This window comes from Chanodichthys erythropterus, chromosome 9 (genome assembly GCF_024489055.1).
Source record: "Chanodichthys erythropterus isolate Z2021 chromosome 9, ASM2448905v1, whole genome shotgun sequence".
Taxonomy (NCBI): domain Eukaryota; kingdom Metazoa; phylum Chordata; class Actinopteri; order Cypriniformes; family Xenocyprididae; genus Chanodichthys; species Chanodichthys erythropterus.
The window spans coordinates 13,898,109-13,918,027 of NC_090229.1; the positions used below are offsets into that span (position 1 = coordinate 13,898,109).

Consider the following 19,919-nt stretch of genomic DNA (forward strand, 5'->3'; position numbering starts at 1 on the left):
CCATAGACGTGTTCTAAAACACGATACGTACTTCCGATATGATTAAAATCACCGTGTATGAAAATGTGCTATGTAAATAAACTTGCTTGCTTTGCCTTAAAATGAGAAGTCTTTTAAAAAATTTGTCAAAAACGAAAGGAGTTATAATTCACACTTTTCATTTTATAAATATCTTTAAAAAATATTATTAATTATAATAATATAAAATGTACAATAATTGTTGCCTTTGTGCTAATATTGTTGACAAGGTTTTTGTAAGAAAGTGCAATCTAGGAAAGTGTGTCAGCAAGACTTTTGCCAAAGCATATAAAGTATATGAATAGACAATAAATAAAACATAAAGTGAAATAAGTAAAGGTATTAAAGGACACTAACTTGCTTATACATAAAGATTTGGCCAAACAAACCAAATTACCCTTTGTTGTACATTGATTATTTTTCCACCAACTGTATCACAGATAAAATCTGGCTGGATCACCTTCTACATTTACAAAGAATCTGCGCATGCGCGCGCCCCCACGACAGGCCGTGTTGTGTGTCTCTATGGCAACACCTGTTACATGCTACTTTGAAGCCGAGGCCAGAAGAAGATTAGAGCGACCTGCTCTCTAATGTACAGGTGCGCGTGGAGACCAGCTCTCTAGAATATATAGGGCGGCTAATGAATTGTTGTCACTCATTATTTTTGCACTCAACGCGAGGCAACACCATACAGAAGTTTTTAAGGTAAGCTGTGTACATTTTCTGGCGCGGGAAAATAACTAAATTCTAAAAGCAGCCGGTGTTCTGAGCAGGTTTTGTATTGTGTTGTATTATTATTAGCCTTAATGCACATTGAAATTGATTTTTATCACGCAGATTTAGATTATTTTGGCATTGCAGTGCATTTACAAATATAGCCTAAAGCCCCCTTTAAATTTAAATAGGAAAAAATTAATAAAGAAGAATCAATAACAATGTAGAACTGTCACTGGACCAGTGATATTTTAGTATCACTGCCATTTTTATTCGTTTTTGTTTGTTAATTATTTCTATAGGCCTATAGTTTTTATTTGTTTAGTTCCATTTTAGTTTTAGTTACTTTAGTACATCAAGGAAAACTGAATGAAAATGTTGCTTTGGTAACTAGCTGAAATAAAATGGGTATTTTTATATTGAATTTTATTTCAGTGAGAATTATGGGTCAGATTCCATGTCTACACACCTGTGTTGCTCTTTCTGAAACTCTCTGACATCTAATTCATGAGACTCCAAGCTGTTTTAATCCAAAGCCCTATAATGCATGGATTTTATGTCCATGTCAACAAACATTTATTTCTTTGTGTACATTTATTTCTGTGTGTCATCTATGTAACTGATAAACAATAAAATTTGATTTCTATTGTGCTCCATGTTTCATTTGCCGTGTCTTAGTGAGAAATCGAAGAGAGCATGAGTGTTTCTGCAGTCAAAAACACTCCGGATGAGTATGAGGATGACTTTGAGAAAGACCTGGACTGGCTTATCAGCGAGGAGAGCAGGAGTGAGGAACAGGTGAGTGAGTGAATGCACAATGATGGCAGAAACAGGTTCATATCTCGGAGACAGTCCTCTGGAATAGTGTGTGGTATTTCATTACACAGACGCTGTACCCGTGTGTGTGAAATCCATCCCACTGACACAGATCCATACACACTTTCACTCACCCAGAGAACTATGTCTCATGGCGTTGCATTATTCAACACATACGCTCTATGTATCTGATTCACTCTTCAGAGAACTTGCTCTCCTTAACCCGCCGTTCTTCTTTTATTCCTTGTATTAATCTGTTTTTCTCAAACTGAACACATTATTTTCTTCAACAAAGGATCCTGATGATGATGACATTGAAGCTCAGATCGACAAAGAGCTCGAAGAAGATGAACCTAAAGAAGCTAGAAAGAAGGATGCGCACAAACACAGGGAAACGGATGATGAAGAAGCAGATGAAAGGTGGCCAACGCCTATGGAGCCATTAGAAGGTGCGTTAGATCCCGACAGGGACGACCTTATAACCTCTCCACATTTACAGAGCGACGAAGACCTCGATGAAGAGAAGAAATACATTTTGGATAAGATTCAAGAGGCTAACAAACAACTCCAGGACCAGGATCCTCCAGACCAGAGCCGCCGCAGACGCCTGCAGTTTAAAGATACACTTGTTGACCTGGTGGTGCCTGCGCTGGAGTTTGACACTCAAGAGAGTAACAACAGCGCCTCCTACGGGGATTTGGAGGAATATCAAGAGGTATCCGGACAAATGCAGAGACTGAAGATCTCTCAGAGAGAGGTGAGCGACATAGTAGACCATGAGAACGAACACAACGAGGGAACAAAAGAAGGGCGGGTTTTGGTTGAAAAAGATGGAAAGTTTGATCTGGTGAGTCTAAAGGAGGTGGAAAGTCAAGGATTGCTTCCTCCATTGCCGGTTTCTCACAGTGACATTCAGCGAGCGTCTTCACGGCAAAGTGAGCCTGGTCTCCATCTCAGCAAGAGTCCTGCGTCCTCTCCGAGACAGAATTCTACCTCATCTTTTCCCCCTGGCACTGAGTCTTTGTACATCCCCAAACCTCCACCGAAGCACAGAAATAGGCCCAGTTCTGCCAGACCGTCCCAAAGGGGAGCATCCATCCAGGGCACCAAGCGCAGGGTCCAGTCTGCAAATGGAGCTCCTTCACATGCCACCTTCACCCTGTCACCTCAGCAGAAGGAATTACTGGCCAAACTTCAGCAGCGGAGGGAGAGGCAAGCCAAAGAGGTGTAATGTGATTTCTATCGGTTTTAATATCAGTATAGTATCAGTTTCTGTCTTAAAGGGATAGTTCACCCAAAAAAAGAAAATTTTGTCACTGTTTACTCACACTCATGTTGTTTTAAACCTGTATGAGCTTCTTTCTTCTGTTGAACACACAAGAAGATATTTTAAAGAGTGTGTTTAACCAGACAGTTGATGGCACCCTTTGACTTCCATTGTAGGAAAACAATACTGTGGAAGACAATGGGTGTCGTCAACTGTCTGCTTACCAACATTCTTTAAAATATCTTCTTGTGTGTTTAACAGAAGAAAGAAACTCATACAGGTTTGAAACAACATGAGTGTGAGTAAACAATGACCACATTTTCATTTTTGATTTTGGCTGAACTATCCCTTTAATGTATTGTAAAATCTGATTTCACTTTCTGTTTGACGGCTTATTTCAAATACGCCTAACGTTTTTTTTAGACTTCTCCTCCCTCTTTGCTTCTTCAGGATGAGTTAAAGAAAAAAGAGGAAGAGGAACAGAAACGTCAGGAGAATGAGATAGCCTTCCGCTCGTGGCTTATGAGGAAAAGAGAGCAGCTGCTGGAGGAGAGGAGAGTTCAGAAAGCCCAGGAAATGGAAAGGATGAGCTGCATGGTATGTCCACTAGGGAGAGCCATTTAATTAGAAATGTTTTTGATGCCAAGGACCCCCAAATAAAGGCTGTATATTATTAAATGTATTCATATATATATATATGAATGAAGACCTCAGATGCAAAAGCCTCTAAGTGCCATCTGAAATTCTCTTCTAAAATGAGCATTTTTATCAAGCTCGTATGTTTATGTTCAGTTATTTCACTTTAATGGCAATGAAAATGTCCTATTAATTGCCATTAAAGTAAAATTACTGAACCTAAACATACGAGCTTGATAAAAATGTGCATTTTAGAAGAGAATTTCAGATGGCACTTAGAGGCTTTTGCATCTGAAGTCTTCATATATATATATTTTATATATATATATATATATATATATATATATATATATATATATATATATATTTTTTTTTTTTTTTTTTTTTTATGTATGATGTACAAGAGTAATACTCTGAAATATTATTACAATTTTAAATAACTGTTCTGCATTTTAATATATATTATACAATTTAATATATTCCTGTGATGCTAGAAGTTTCAGCAGCCATTACTTTTTCATGGAAAAATATTATACTACAGATAGTTGACAGTGTAGATTTTCAGTTCAAATTTCTATAGCGCTTTTCACAGTAACCTTTTATTTTTTGTGGACCTTGTAGCATCCTCTTGCCCCTGGTGTGTTTGAGCATTGTTGACTATTATTTTATAATTTTTTATCAATTATAAGGACCCATTTAGAAATCCATAAATTGAAATCCATAAATTGATCCATAAACAGATTGTCACTTTGATTGTTTTTGTTGTTCTGTCAGAGGGACTGTGGTGACCCAGAGGAGGCCTTTAAAAATTGGCTCCAGAAAAAACAGGAACAGCAGTTCAAAGACAAGCAGGTAGAAGAGATGAAGAGACTGGAAAAGGAGAGCGGCTTTTGCCTTCACAGCCGAGAGGAGAGTGAGAAGGCCTTCAGGCAGTGAGTTCAGCATCATATTGTTCTTCTAAAATCTGAAAACAGAGGCAGAATTGTATTTAAAACTAATGCGCAAGCATTTCTCTCTTGTTCTTTTGGACAATAGATGGTTGAGACGAAAGCGTACAGAGAAAAGAGCAGAACAGCAGGCAGCACGAGAGCGCTCACGTAGGCTCGTGCTGGAGGAGCGAAGAGCAAGACGCATGCATGACCTCGTCTGCACTGTCAATGAGATTAAACCCTTCCGATTCAGTGACCCCTATGTATACCACTACTGATTACCTTGAACTATATACACATCTCTGAGCATTGTTACAACATGAATGTGAAGTTCCTCCAATTCAGTAATCACTGTGGTTACTGCTTAAAAAGGTACCCATTCATCTGTATCTATGGTTACCGTTCTGTCGAACTCCTCAAAGATCTGTTGTCTCATCTCCCTGATACAGTGGATGAAAGATCATGTGGTTAGGAACACAAACAGGAGCTCTCTTTTATTAATTTTCTATTCATCCTTTTTCAGTATAAGGAGATCAAACAGGTGCTCGAGTGGATGTCCGTGATCCAACAGCTTTAGGCACTTAAAATAATTGCTACACCAAAGTGATTTAATGGAGTTTTGTGAAAATGCTGAATCATCAGATATTGTCATTTTTTGTTTAGCTGGCTATCCTGTAAATTTGCCACGTGTCTGCTGCAGAATAGCATAGAAATGCAGCAGCTCAGACCCAGAGCTTCAGTGATCTATATTGGGTAGTTGGCATGAAATTCACTGCAAAGTAAAATGTTGTATTTCATTCTAAACTACATTTCTTTTATAATTATTATGCATGCAGCTTTGATGACCTCATATTAACTGAAGGATCATATGGATTTTTTGTACTTGTAAAATATATTTGGTAACTGCAGGATCATTAAAAAGCTAGTGAAGGCAAAAATGTGTTTAAATTGTAAAATATAAAAAACAATGTTTATGTTTATAAAAAATAAAAATAAAATGGTGACCAGTCACTGGACCTAATATACAGTGCCCTCCATAAGTATTGGACCAGTAAAGACAAAATTGCTCTGTTAGCTGTGGTGCCAAGACATCTATAAATATGATTAAAAGTGAGGCAGTAGTACAGAATGACATTGACTGTTTCAATAAAATGTTTTGCCAACTAAGAAGTACAGCACTTTTAGTGTGTCATCCCTCTGCCTAATGTGAGCAAGTATTGGGACGGTTTAACTTAAAGCAAATGTAAATGTGTAAAATGTATATTTAGTTGTAAATCCCTTGCAAGCAATCACAGGAGCAAGTCTGTGACCCATAGACATCACCAGACTCTTGGTTTCACACTTTGAAATGCTTGTTCAGGCCTTTAAAGGGTTAGAATAAAGTCATAGTTTTTGTTATTTTTGGACCAAAATGTATTTTCAATGCTTCAAAAACGTCTAACTAACCCACTGATGTCACATGGACTACTTTTATGATGTTTTCATTACCTTTCTGGACATGGACAGTCTACCGTACATACACTTTAATTGGAGGGACAGAAAGCTCTCGGACTAAATCTAAAATATCTTAAACTGTTCCAAAGATGAACGGAGGACTTACGGTTTTGGAACGACATGAGGGTGAGTCATTAATGACATAATTTTCATTTTTGGGAGAACTAACCCTTTAATACAACCATTTTCAATGGTTGCTTGTTTTGGGGAGTTTATGCCTTTAGTCTCCTCTAAAATTGGTGAAATAATGGGATTTAAATCTGGAGATCGACTTGGAATGTCCTGAAAATGATAGATAACACTGGCAAGCTTCAGCAACCGACAACAACCAGGTCAGCTGAGGAAATCAACAGCAATTAATGAGAGACAAATGACAAGGGCTGTAAAAAACCCCTCTAAAATAACTGTCAGAAAAATCACCAGCAACCTCCGGAAAGCTGAGATGATGGTCTCACAATCTGCCTCACCAACAGAATTACAGAGGATACACAGCAAGATCAAACATCTGATCAGTACCAAAAATAAAAGATTAACCTTTATCAAAGTGGGAAAGCAAAAAGTGTGGAGAAAAAAGGAAACTATGATCCAAGGCATACAACCTCATCTGGAAAGCATGGTGGAGGTATAGTGTCACGTCATGGGCATGCATATCTGTCTCTGGAACAGACTCACTCCTTTTTATTGATGACTTATTCAATGATGGCAGCAGAAGAATGAATTCAGAAGTGTACAAAAGAATCTTGCCTACCAGACTCACTGGGAAGTGCTTCATAACGGTACAATGACCCAAAACACTAGTACTGCCAACTCAATCAAGATTATCATGGGTCTTAGATTGGCCAAGTCATTCTCCAGATTTATATCCCATTGAACAAGTATTTCACCAGTTGAAGAGAAGACTAAAGGCAGAAACTCCCCAAAACAAGCAACCGTTAAACCGTCCCAATACTTATGCTCACATTAGGCAGAGGGATGAAACTCTAAAAGTGCTGTATTTCTTAGTGGTAAAAAAAGTCAATAACAAAATGTCACATTCTGTACATCTGCCTCATATTAATCTTTAATCATATTTATAGATGTCTTGACACCATAGCTAACAGAGCAATTTTGTCTTTACTGTTCTAATACTTACAGAGGGCACTGTACTCATTCATACAAAATTGCAAATTCAAATGTATAATCTTAATGTTGATAAAAAAGAAGAAGTCCATAGGCATACATTAACTACCTATGTGCCACAGGCATAGTTGGTGAATTTTCAGCATCATTACTCTAGTCTTCAGTCACATGATCCTTCAGAAATCATTCTTATATGCTAATTTGGTGCTCAATAAACATTTCTTCTAATTATCATCATTATAAGATTTCTAGTTCAAACAAATGCTGTTCGTTTGAACTTTTATTCATAAAAAAACCCTGAAAAAATGTGTCATAATTTCCACAAAAATATTAAACAGTAAAATTTGCTTTCAACACTGGAAATAATAAGGACCATTATTAATAATTGAGCACTAATAATAAATGAGCATCAAATCAGGATATTAGAATGATTTCTGAAGGATCATGTGACACTGAAGACTGGAGTAACTAATGATGCTGAAATTCAGCTTTGCATCACAGAAATAAATTATATTTTAATACATTAAAATATAAAACAGCTATTTTAAATTGTAATAATATTTCACAATATTACTGTTTTACTGTATTTTGATCAAGTAAAAGCAGCCTTGGTGAGCATAAGAGAGTTCTTTCAAAAACATTTATAAATTATTCAACAATCAGAACTTATGTGTTTACTGGTATGTGTGTAACAAATGTTCACATTTATATACTCATCAATAGTATATACATTGATAAAAAACTACATTAATTATGAAACAGAACTCAGTATTTTTCTAAATTTTACATGACATAGGCAAGTTGAACAATAACAGTTGCACATTTGTGTTTCGAGATATATTAGGAAAACTACATTACCCAGCATCCTTGTTGTGCGCCTGCGCAGAATTCGCTTTGCCGCTAATGAGTTGTTGAGGGATGCAATGCTCCATAGCAACATCAGTACCAGCGGAGGAGCGCTATAGCGGACGACCTGGGATAAATATCCTGAGAATATCTGAAACAGGTGCTGCATGCTGACAGCATGGACGACCAGAAGGTAAGAAGCAACCGCTGTTATAGACATATTATTATCTGTGATACGCATCTGATAAAAAAGAAAGAAGATGCTGCGTTATAAAAGAGATACAAAATACGAAATACCATTAGCTTGTAGCTTCACTTCCAAATGTCCTCCGCCCATTGTCTATTATGTGTCCTTATAAAAGACAGTCTGGAAGTAACAACTTCACATCGTCAGGATTTCCACAGTGTTTTGAACGCATGATACATACATGAAGATTTCCCCAAGTTGATCAACAACAGTGAGTCTGAATACGTTACCCAGAAACCGCCCCGGTTCTCGCAAGCTCTGAAACATGAAACGTGCATTGTTTTAAAATATTTATCAGAGGAATTAATCTTAACGGACGAAATGATATTTTTGTGTAGTCGTGGATGAAACCCCAGTACCCAGAACAAATTTTGGTGCAGGGAAACCCCAAACCGGCCTGTATTGTTAGAAGCTTCAGGCTTCAGGGACGCGCCCCGGATATAAAGCCGCTTCTGTGTGGCTCATCATCAGTGACTTAATCCAATGCAAGAAGCCTAGATGAGATGAGGATGAAATATGACATTTCTGATCTACCCTCTGAGTTACAGTAATATCAGCTCACTCTCCATCCTCTGGCTAACGTGCATTACAAGTCTGCACTTGTGTCCCAAAGCAACACTCAAAAATAGACAATGAAATAATGACGTCGATGGGGAAAGTATCATCTGAATGACATCAAACAAATTGTTAAAGGTGCAGGCAGTAATTTTTTGCTAACTATCATTTTAATATTTCTCAAAATTGCTATTTATTATTATAATGTATTTTTACAATATAAAAAATACATTTTATTTTGAAATATTGAAATATTGAAAGCTGTTTATTGTTAAAGGGATAGTTCACCCAAAAATGAAAATTTGATGTTTATCTGCTTACCCCCAGCGCGTCCAAGATGTAGGTTTCTTCAGTAGAACACAAATGATGATTTTTAACTCCAATCGCTGCCGTCTGTCAGTCAAATAATGGGAGTGAATGGGAACTCGAACAATAAGAGTCGAAAAAACTTGCATAGACAAATCCAAATTAAACCCTGCGGCTCGTGAGGGCTTATTGATGTCCTAAGACACGAAACGATCGGTTTGTACGAGAAACCGAACAGTATTTATATAATTTTTTTCCTCTATGTCCAACTGCGTTCAGCATTCGCTTAGTGAGGTCTGATCGCGCTCTGACAACGGCATTGATGTCTCATCATTGTCAACCTATTATTGGTATTGATTAAGTTTTGGTATTTTATGACTGTAAGAATGCGTTTCTAATTTTACCTGCATGTTTCAGGAGTCACTGAGGAAGATTATTACTACGTTGGCTCTGAAGAATGAGGAAATTCAGAACTTCGTCTGCTGTCTAAAGCAGAATCTAGAGAACCTAGAGGTAAACAATACAGTAAGCCTTCTCTTTTTACTCACATTTAGTTAGTAAACTGTTTGATGAATGAGCAAATGTCTTTTGTCAGCTCTCAGATGGCCCAAATGTGTTGCAAGCACAATGACTGTCTAGACGCATTTCACTAAATCAGCAATTTGCTACAGCAATAGTTTTAAGCAATAAAGACAAATACAGCTTTAACTCAGAATTCGATATGGTTGTGGTGTTTGCAGACGAATTCAAACCGAGTGCAGGAGGATCTGGAGTCAGAGTTTAGTTCTCTGCATGCTGTCCTGGACGAATTGAAAGAGGGCATGGTGACGCGCATCAAGCAGGAAAGAGCCAGCCGCACATATGAGCTACAGGTGAGAGCGCTGTCTGAGCCCAGCTCCTTGGAATGATCCCTAGCCATAATACACAATTCAGATGTTTTATATTTTCTAAACATCCAATATAATTAGTATAATCTGTAAAATAGTCATCAGATATAATCATTTAAAGGCAGAGTGAGACGGCTTTAGAGCTTGTGCTTGACTTAGATGTGTCATGTTAAGAGAAGGATAATAAGAAATCCTTGAGGATTAAAGTGTCTTTGTGTGTATAATCCATCTTTGTGTATGTGTACATCTGAAACAACGCATTTTACAACACACGTTCTTCACCATTAAACCTGTACTTTCACCTCTGTCATTAAGAGCGTAATGACAGAGGTCAAAGTAAATTTTACTTACTTGGAAGTCTATAATTTCAAGACATCCTCTATTTGACCCTGAAGTCGCAGTGTGAAAATATTTAGGTGAACCATTTTATCTGCTTGTGTTTTACCCTTGTGTTTGTAGTTATTATATACTTCCTGATATATTATATTATTCGAATCAGTATTTTGTCTTATCTGAAACTCTGTGATCAAGACAATTGAAGTTTTTTTTTTAAACACTGTTCAAAAGTTTGGGGGTCTAAGATTTTTATTTATTTTCTTTTTAATATTTTTTGAAAGTCTCTTACACTCACAAAGGGATTTATTTGATCAAAAATATAGTAAAACAGTGATACTGTGAAAAAATATTACAATTTAAAATAACTATTTTCTATTTTAATACATTTAAAATGCCATTTTTGCCTAAAAGGCAATTGCTAGAACAGGTAGCATACATTGCTACTTTGTTATTTTGCTACAGTTTGTAGAAAAGCATTCAAATCAAGTGCAAATACGGTTAAGCCTCCAGTTCTAAGAATAACACCAGTATGCAAATACAAGAACGCTACAACAATTTAGCATACTGCTAAATAAATCAATTTGATAAGACTACCAAATCTAGTCCATCTAGTCATTATAGATGAGTTATGTAGTTATGTAAACCATTCTAATAATGTGTTTAACTTCAACTGGATTATGTAATTGTCCAGTAATATTATAATTATATTCTGTGGGTCTTTTCAGAGTCAGCTGAGCGCATGCACCAAAGCCCTAGAGAGTTCAGAGGAGCTGCTGGAATTAGCCAATCAGACGCTCTGCTCATCTGAGAATGACAGCTTCACTCGGGTAACGCCCACTTGGAATGTTTACACTGTTACAGCTCATTTATTCAGACTTAATGACTTTATGGTGTTTCAAGCCATTACCTTTTTTGATACATATTTGAATGTAGTTGTATTTATACAACTGCTTTTAAGATATTTGTCCTCAAATATTTACATTGTCAAAGCATTTACGATGATTATTTGATTGTGTGTTTACAACCGTTTGGCACTGCTGTTGCTTTCTCTAACAAAGTGGCAAATTGTGTCAGACGCTGCTGGCTTTTCCTGCTAACACGTGCTGGTATGACTGATGTATTGTGTGTTGTTGAGACTCAATGAGACTCAGTTCTCTTGCTCCCTATCTCTCTCTCTCTCTGTCCCTTCTTTTTTCTCTTTCCTCTCTGCTGCAGGCGGCCAAAGACATAAAGGATAGGTACTGTACAACTGTCTATACTTAGATCTTTGATTGAGTTCAATGCACAGTGTAGAACATCTTCAAACACTCCTCCCCCTGAAAGTTCATTCATTTTATTAACTCATTTAATATATATATATATATATATATATATATATATATATATATATATATATATATATATATATATATATATATATATAATATATATAATATATATATATATATATATATATATATATATATAATATATATAATATTTTAGCATTTTTATTAGTTTTCATTTCGTCTGACTCCCCAGTTGTGTGCCTGTGTAAATGCATGCCATGGAGTGATTTATTGCGCCCTCATTGACATTCTCCTTCATGACATTCCCATGTTCTTGTTCTCAGTCTGTCAGGAGTTTATTGTGTTTGTAGACTGACTGTAAGTGTTTATTGCGGGTCTGTGTGTCTGCAGTGTAACTATGGCTCCAGCATTTCGTCTGTCCCTGAAAGCAAAGGCCAGCGACAGTATGAATCACATGATGGTGGACTTCACTCAGGAAAGAAACATGCTGCTGGCCATCAAATTTCTTCCAGGTCGGTGTAGCATCAATAAGGAAAGATAATCATAAACAGTTTAAGCAAAGCCTAGTTGACACACCTAGATTTCAGCCTACTTTGCACGTAAACTGTTTTATTAGCAGGCTTGCCAGGTCTGTCAAAAATAGCCCAAATATCAAAACTCAATATAAGTCAGTCCCATACCTAAAATACATGTTTTACAGTCACTGTTATGCATTATACACAATTTTGACTTGAAAATCATTATATATCCAAGTAGTAATCATAAACAGTTTTCATAAAGGAGCTCAAAGGCCCCTCCCTCACAAAACTCATCATCTAGCACAGTTTTATCATTGGTAAAATGTCAAATATTTAAATACAAGCATTTCAGTCGAATACAATTTCTCTACAATATGTCAAACCTTTAACAAGCGCGGCAAAAATGAACCCGCAGCAACAGTTTAGAAGCAGCCCGATTGTGGGAAAACAGCAAACTTGGCAACCCTGTTTATTGGCGTCATGTCAACAAATGGAGTGTCAATATATTTGATGGTGTAACAGTTTTAATGTCAGGAACAGCGATAAAACACAATACTTCACATAACATTTCACATAAATGCAGACAGATATTCTTGTAAACCGTTAAAACAGGTTTTTATTGTGCATGTAAATGCACTTTGTGTTTCTACTAAATAAACTAAATATACCAGAATTAATCCCTCAATACAGCCTGAGGCTGGGTCATATGATGGTATTTATGATAAAATTAAAACAAGCCACAGATTTTTAATTAATGAATACATTACAATTATTATAGTTATTTATAAACTACCAACCAATTAAAACTATATACACTTTGTGAAATAATATTATATATATATATATATATATATATTATATATTTATATATATATAAATGTAAATATATATATATATATGTGTGTGTCAGAATTCCCATGTTTCCATGTAGCCTCCAGATTATTGGGACTCATGAAAATTTTAGGCTTTGGCTAGTATCTCTGAACAATGGTCTCCAGTATCAGATATCTCTGTTCCTCTCTCCTTTAGTGCCTGCCACGCCAGAAATTAACATGGCTGAATGCCAGGTGTTTGATAACACGGTCACAGTGGTGTGGACCTTACCGGAACCTGACACCAAAATCGACCACTACATCCTGGAATACCGGAGAACCAATCATGAAGGTCCACCTCGGGCTCGAGAAGACTATCCCTGGATGGTGATGGAAGGGATAAAAGAAACTGAGTACACACTCACAGGTAAGTGCTGATGTTTGTTTTGGATTGTAATCTTTTCTTGAGGAGATTTTGATAACATGATGTAATTTGTTGTTCAGGCCTTCGTTTTGACACGCGTTACATGACCTTTAGAGTGAAGGCGTGCAATAAAGCTGTGGCGGGTGAATTTTCAGAGCCGGTTACTTTAGAAACACACGGTAAGTTGCACTTACACACATACACACACACACGGGTAATGAGGCGTGAAGTTTCTTCTCCTCACAGAAAAGAATCTTACACAGGTTACAAAGCACTACCCCCACTAAAACAAGTCTGTTAAAGACCAATTCAGAGACCACAGATGTAGTACATCTGCCTCTTTGTGAAATAAAATTTAGGGCTGTCAATGTTAATTTTGTGTAATTAATTTTAAAATAACAATAATAATTATAATATATTATTAATATTATTATATAGTCATATTGATTCATTATCACAAAACAAGCACAGCAAGCCTTATAACATTTTAAATTTCACCATTTTTTTTTTTTTTTTTTCAGAAAAATCACAATTGAATGTTTCCCCAAATGTAACATGTAACATGGGAGGTGTTGAAAACCTCTTACTTTATCTCTCCTTCTTGTTTGCTGCCAGCATTCGTCTTTAAACTGGACGCAGGTTCAGCCCATCAGAACCTAAAGGTGGAGGATCTCAGTGTGGAATGGGACAGCAGTGGTGGGAAGGTCCAGGACATCCGTAAGGAAAAGAACAGGACCAGCTCTCCCATGCATTCTCCTGCCAGGTCAGATTCACACCTACAGTGGCATGAAAAAGTCTGTGAACCACTTGCAGAATCTGTGAAAATGTGAATAATTTTAATAAAATAAGTGAGATCATACAAAATGCATTTTATTTTTTCTGAGTAAGATATTTTACATAAAAGATGTTTGCGTTTAGTTCACGAGACAAAACAATAGCTGAATATATTAAAATGGCCCCATTCAAAAGTTTGTGACCATTGAATCTCAATACTGTGTGTGGTTACCTGATGATCTACGACTGTTTGTTTGTTTTGTGATGGTTGTTCATGAGTCTCTTGTTTGTCCTGAGCAGTTAAACTGAGCTCTGTTCTTCAGAAAAATCCTCCAGGCCCTGCAGATTCATCAGTTTTCAAGCATTTTTGCATATTTGAACCCTTTCCAGCAGTGGCTGTATGATTTTGAGATTCATCTTTTCACACTGAGGACAACTGAGGGACTCAAACTCAACTATTAAAAAAGGTTCAAACATTCACTGATGCTCCAGAAGGAAACAAGACGCATTAAGAGCCGAGGGGTGAAAACTTTTGAATTTAAATATCAAGGTAAATTGTACTTAATGTTTCTGCCGGGAAACATGCAAGTATCTTCTGTTGGTTGCGAAGGGCAGTACTAAATGAAAAACAATGATATTTAAATATAATAAGAAAAATTGTGACATCTTCATCCTGTTCAAAAGTTTTCACACTCCGACTCTTAATGCATCGTGTTTCCTTCTGGAGCATCAGTGAAAGTTTGAACCTTTTTTAATAGTTGAGTTTGAGTCCCTCAGTTGTCTCAATGTGAAAATACGGATCTAAAAATCATTCAGTCACTGCTGGAAATGGTTCAAATATGCAAAAATGCTTGAAAACTGAAATTTCTGCAGGACCTGGAGGATTTTTCTGAAGAACAGAGCTCAGTTTAACTGCTCAGGACAAACAAGAGACTCATGAACAACCATCACAAAACAAAAAAACAGTCGTAGATCATCAGGTAACCACACACAGTATTGAGAATCAATGGTTCAAAAACCTTTGAATGGGGTTATTTTAATAAATTCAGCTATTGTTTTGTCTTGTGAACTAAATGCAAACATCTTTTATGTAAAATATCTTACTCAGGACAGTACTAAATAAAAAGTAACATGCATTTTGTATGATCTCACTTATTTTATTAAAATTATTCACATACTTTTTCATGCCACTGTACATATCTTCTCACACTTAAATGTGCTGTACATTGACAGCATCGCCACTGAAAAGCTGCTGCCGTTAAATTGGTTATTGATTCTCATGGCTGGTATAATCAGAAAACATATGCTGTCATTGGCAAAAACCAATATGCCAAAAGCCTTTGCTGGTGTGTTTACCCAGCCATAAGCCAGATAAACTGTTGGGCTTGTCCCATCTCATAATTAGTTTTCTCCCTCAGGACAGCCATGATGTCCCCTAAAAGAGCTCCATCTGCTAGAGTGGGTCGAGATCGCTTCACAGCAGAGTCCTACACTGTCCTGGGTAAGTCAACACAAAAATCTTCCACAGAAGAGCTACAAGACATCGAAGAATGTCTTTTTAAGAAGAATTCATTCAAAAACTCTCCAATTTCTCTCCAATGTCCAGGAGACACCATGATTGACGCCGGGCAGCATTACTGGGAGGTACGGTTTGATAAGGAGAGTAAGGCATTTGCAGTGGGGATCGCTTTGCGGTCTCTAGGTCGCTTCGATCAACTGGGGAAGAGTAACGCTTCTTGGTGCATCCACCTGAACAACTGGCTTCAGCAGAGCCTCACAGCCAAGCACAACAATAAAGCCAGAACACTGGACTGCCCTATTCCGGACCGCATCGGCATTTACTGCAACTACGAAGAGGGTGAGTTAAGCTATTTGACAAAATGAGGGAATAGTGCCATAGCTTGCCTGTTGTTTTCTCTGAAGCTAACGTGGTTGCTATGGCCAAAGCAAACTGATGGTGTTTTCTGTGTGAGAAGCAGCTAGTTGCAGCAGTCACTTTTATATAGTAGTCGACCGATATATCAGCTTTTTTAAATACGTTTTTCTGTTTGGCTGATATGTTGGAAGCAGGACTTTTATTTTGTCAGTGCCAGGACTTTTGTGCAAATTCATATGGACAGGAGAGTTGTTACTGGACATGACAAACTTTAAATCCTTGATTTCAAACTATGTTGACACTATATCCATTTGGCCACTATACCATATTCATGTCATACTGTGTATGTAAAAATATTGTTACCTAGTCTTCATTTGAGAAAATATGACTCCCAGACAGACTTACTAGATTACGGAGTGCACTGTTGGCTGCAGTGTTTACTTCCTGTTTTAGCCAAAATTTCTTTATTTGTGAAAAATATTAAAATCTGATTACAGAATCAATAAGCTGCTATATAAAATCTGTTTATTTTTTATTTTTTACAAATATATTTTTATATATTTTCTACTTAAATATGTAAATAAATCTAAATTTAATTGCAGCATGTGTTATTTTCTATCTTTTAATATATATTACATAATTTATATCTTTCATTGGTCACTGCTCTCTAAGTTATCAGAATTAGCCATCAAAAAACAAACAAAACAAAACAAAAAACATTTCAGTCGACCACTAGTGGCCAGTATCTCTGTAACTACTAACTAGTTTTTCCTCACTTATTTCAGGCACATTGTCTTTTTACAACTCCAGAACCAAATCTCTCCTTCATACCTTCAGAACCAAGTTCCAGCAGCCTGTTATACCAGCCTTTATGGTAAGATACGATATAGCTCGTTTTGTATTTTACAATTAAATCATACTTTAATTAGATGTTCTGAACACATTCTGGTTGGCTAGTCCTTTAAAGTCCTTTACGTAAGATGCACTCTTGCGTTCAAAAATATCTTGATGGAGTACATCTATTTTTAACTTGACATGCCGTCATAAAAATGCAGTGGTCATGGCACAAGAGGCACAGAAAAAAAAAGCAAGTCTCAACACGTTTGTCTGCGTGTGTAAGATTGTAAGAGAGGTGCTTTAAATGCAGTGATTTTAAAGTGCCCCTGTTATGCTATTCTAAAGGTTCGTAATTTGTTTTGGAGGTCTCCTGCAATAGGTTTACATGCATCCAAAGTCAAAAAAAATTATCATAATAAACATTGCACCTCTTTTCTCACAGTGTCTGAAAGGGTTCAATAAAGGATTCGATCTGTCTAAACCCCTCCGAGAGCCTACTCTGCTCTGATTGGTCAGATGGCCCAGTCTGTTGTGATTGGTGCACCTCTTACGGCGCGTGTCGTAAACGAAACGCCCATTACCATTATCTGAATTTCAGCTCAGGAGGCCTTCTCTGCACTTTCATACACAGTGATATGAACAATATTTTGTTTCTATAAAAACACATCAGCCTCATGCTCTCTCTTGCCCCCTATAGGTGTGGAATGGGAGTTTCTCAGTGCAGACGGGCCTTCAGGTACCCAGTATTGTGTTGAGCGGTCAGAAGAGAAACAGTAATACAAGCAGCTCTAATGCCAGCCTTACCTAGATCATACTTCACTGATAAACATACTCTAGAACTGCTACATGTATGCACAAGTTTGGAGAACACCTGGCTATCCCTGAAACAACACTGACGCAACAAGCCTGGAGGCTCTTCCTATCATCACTATGTCTTGCCAGCGCAGGGGAAAGCTGCTCTAGTTTGCTTTCCTCATTCCTTTTAGCTCACTGGTCTGGATTCTGTGCCTTTCAGTATCCTCAATTAAGACACGATGGGGTATTGCTCTGTTTAAACATGCAAAGAGCTTTATTAGACTGGAGTTCATGTGTATATCACTAGGGCCAAACATTGTTTTTAGCATTAGTTCATTCAAACCACAGTATTTGAACCACATTTGAACAGTTATTTCAATGCAACAGCAGCATGTTGGTGTTTGAAATCTGAAACTGTATTATATTTACACACTGAATGTCTTAAATGATATGCCTGGAATTCTGCTACAGTAGCTGCTTCTGTGAAACCTTTTTAAACTTACACTTAGTATCAGAGTAGCACAATAATCTTAAGCTAAATCATAGACATCAAATGCCTTTTATAGAATGTATTAATTGAGCAGTTCCAGCATCTGAGGAGGGAGGCAGGTTTAACAAAACATTTGGTTGTGCATGGTCAGTGTGTGTGTGTGTATGTGTGTGTGTGTCCATGTTCATAATCTGTCACCCAGAAAGGTACATTACAGTGTTCTTGATGCAAATATTACTAGACCTTACTTTTCTGTATGCCTGCTGCAATTATGTATTACATATTATAGAAGACTCATTCTTTGCCATACTGCTGTCCTCTTAAAGGGATAGTTCACCCAAAAATGAAAATTCTGTCATCGTTTACTCATCCCTTAAGTTGGTCCAAACCTGTATGACTTTGTTTTGATAGCTAATATTCCCGTTAAAGGTGCAGTAAGCGATTTCTGAGAAACACTGTTGATATACTTTTTCAAGTAACAAGTAAAGTAATGCATTACTTTCTTAAATATCCAAGTTACTTTTACAAATAATTTACGCAGGTTTCTTTCATATTTATTGACTGACAGCTCTTCTGTCCCCATGTTGAGAGAAACAAAGCGCACGCTGTGTGCACTGCGTGAACATGATAGTTATTGTAGTTCTAGACTAATTGTGAACATGCATCTCACTTGCTCAAAATCAGTTTTCCTCAAAATTAATAAAAACATTGAAATGCAATCTTGGAATTTTACGCAAGCCTGTAATAATTAACTACATTAAATTACACAATTATACTTTATGTACTTAATCTCACTTTATTAACCAGTGTCTTTGCTGCTGACCTTCAATGATGTAATTCAACTATACTAATAAACATGAATTACTTTAGATTAGATTTAGAGATAAGAGTGTTAAACTTTCTTCTCCTCCATCCCATGTTCTTTAATCCAGAATGGCAGCACAGCTGAAAGGTTTGTTTGAGCTGCGCTCTCTACCGTACAGGTGTAAATATGCATTTTCTTCAGCCTGAGGCTCATTCATTTCATTTTTGGTGTGAAAGGGCCTTAACATTTGCCAAAAATAGAACTTTTTTTTGCTGTTATTAAAAAACAAACAAGCAAACCCAGCCCAGGTGAGAAAAAGTAACGCATAAGTAATGTAACACATTAAAAAGTAACTAAAGCAATTAGTTACTTTTGTAGGGAGTAACGCAATATTGTAATGCATTACTAATGCAAGTACTCTGCTCTCAACCATCACTTTCTGCAGTATTCTTCAAATCTCCCTTTTGCTCACTCTCTGCTCTTCCATCACGAGTGGACACGCCCCCTACTCCTGATTGGCTACAAGTGTTGTGGCGCTCAGTCTGATCCACTTTCAACAGCGTTTCTCAGAAATTGCTTACTGCACCTTTAAGTGAACTGTTAACTCGAACCACTGCAAAAGTATCATGGCGACATTTGAACTCAGAACAAAATCAGATTGAATCATGAATTAGATTGACCAATTCATTGAAAAGAGCCGACTCTAAAGAATGATTCATTCATGAATCAGACATTGCTGCTACTTTCATTAACTCTCCAAAGAGCACTAGGATTTAAATTAAATTTCAGTCTGTTAATCAAATAAAGCTATCAAATGACTTCAAAAGAAATGATGTTTGGACCACTTAGGCTGCTTTTGAATTATTTTCAATGCCTGAAAGCTCCATGTTGTAATTGCATTGAAAAGAGCAATCTCAAAAGAAAGTCGTTCGGTTTTGAAGCGACATGACGGTGAGTAAGCTAATGTAATATAATCTGCAATGCTTTTAATCAAACATCTGAACATTTTAAACATTTCTGTCTGGAACTAAAGTCAAACTGTAAAGTCGTACTATTACACTACCTGTTACGTCAATAAAACAAATGCCAAACATACTTATTGTCTTGCACATCCACACAAGGAAAA

General features: G+C 36.8%; 2 protein-coding genes across 4 annotated transcripts; both read left to right on the plus strand.

Moving 5' to 3' along the window:
• The first annotated feature begins 68 nt into the window (after positions 1–68).
• Positions 69–5,337, plus strand: ccdc181 (coiled-coil domain containing 181). Of its 3 annotated transcripts, XM_067394668.1 has the most exons (6): positions 69–726; positions 1,414–1,533; positions 1,847–2,776; positions 3,242–3,415; positions 4,229–4,386; positions 4,490–5,337. In XM_067394668.1, the coding sequence occupies exons 2-6, from the start codon at positions 1,432–1,434 to the stop codon at positions 4,659–4,661; spliced, it is 1,536 nt and encodes a 511-aa protein (XP_067250769.1). In that variant the 5' UTR covers positions 69–726; positions 1,414–1,431; the 3' UTR covers positions 4,662–5,337. The 3 variants fall into 3 exon arrangements, with proteins under 3 accessions (XP_067250769.1, XP_067250767.1, XP_067250770.1); XM_067394666.1 differs by lacking the exon at positions 69–726 and having other exon boundaries at positions 1,265–1,533; XM_067394669.1 differs by lacking the exon at positions 69–726 and having other exon boundaries at positions 1,265–1,533; positions 3,269–3,415.
• Positions 5,338–7,887: 2,550 nt separating this feature from the next.
• Positions 7,888–19,894, plus strand: fsd1 (fibronectin type III and SPRY domain containing 1). Its single transcript, XM_067394674.1, has 13 exons — positions 7,888–8,035; positions 9,368–9,463; positions 9,691–9,822; positions 10,899–11,000; positions 11,389–11,411; positions 11,853–11,974; positions 13,010–13,219; positions 13,297–13,395; positions 13,832–13,979; positions 15,409–15,491; positions 15,597–15,848; positions 16,652–16,740; positions 17,401–19,894. The coding sequence occupies exons 1-13, from the start codon at positions 8,021–8,023 to the stop codon at positions 17,509–17,511; spliced, it is 1,482 nt and encodes a 493-aa protein (XP_067250775.1). The 5' UTR covers positions 7,888–8,020; the 3' UTR covers positions 17,512–19,894.
• Positions 19,895–19,919: the final 25 nt, after the last annotated feature.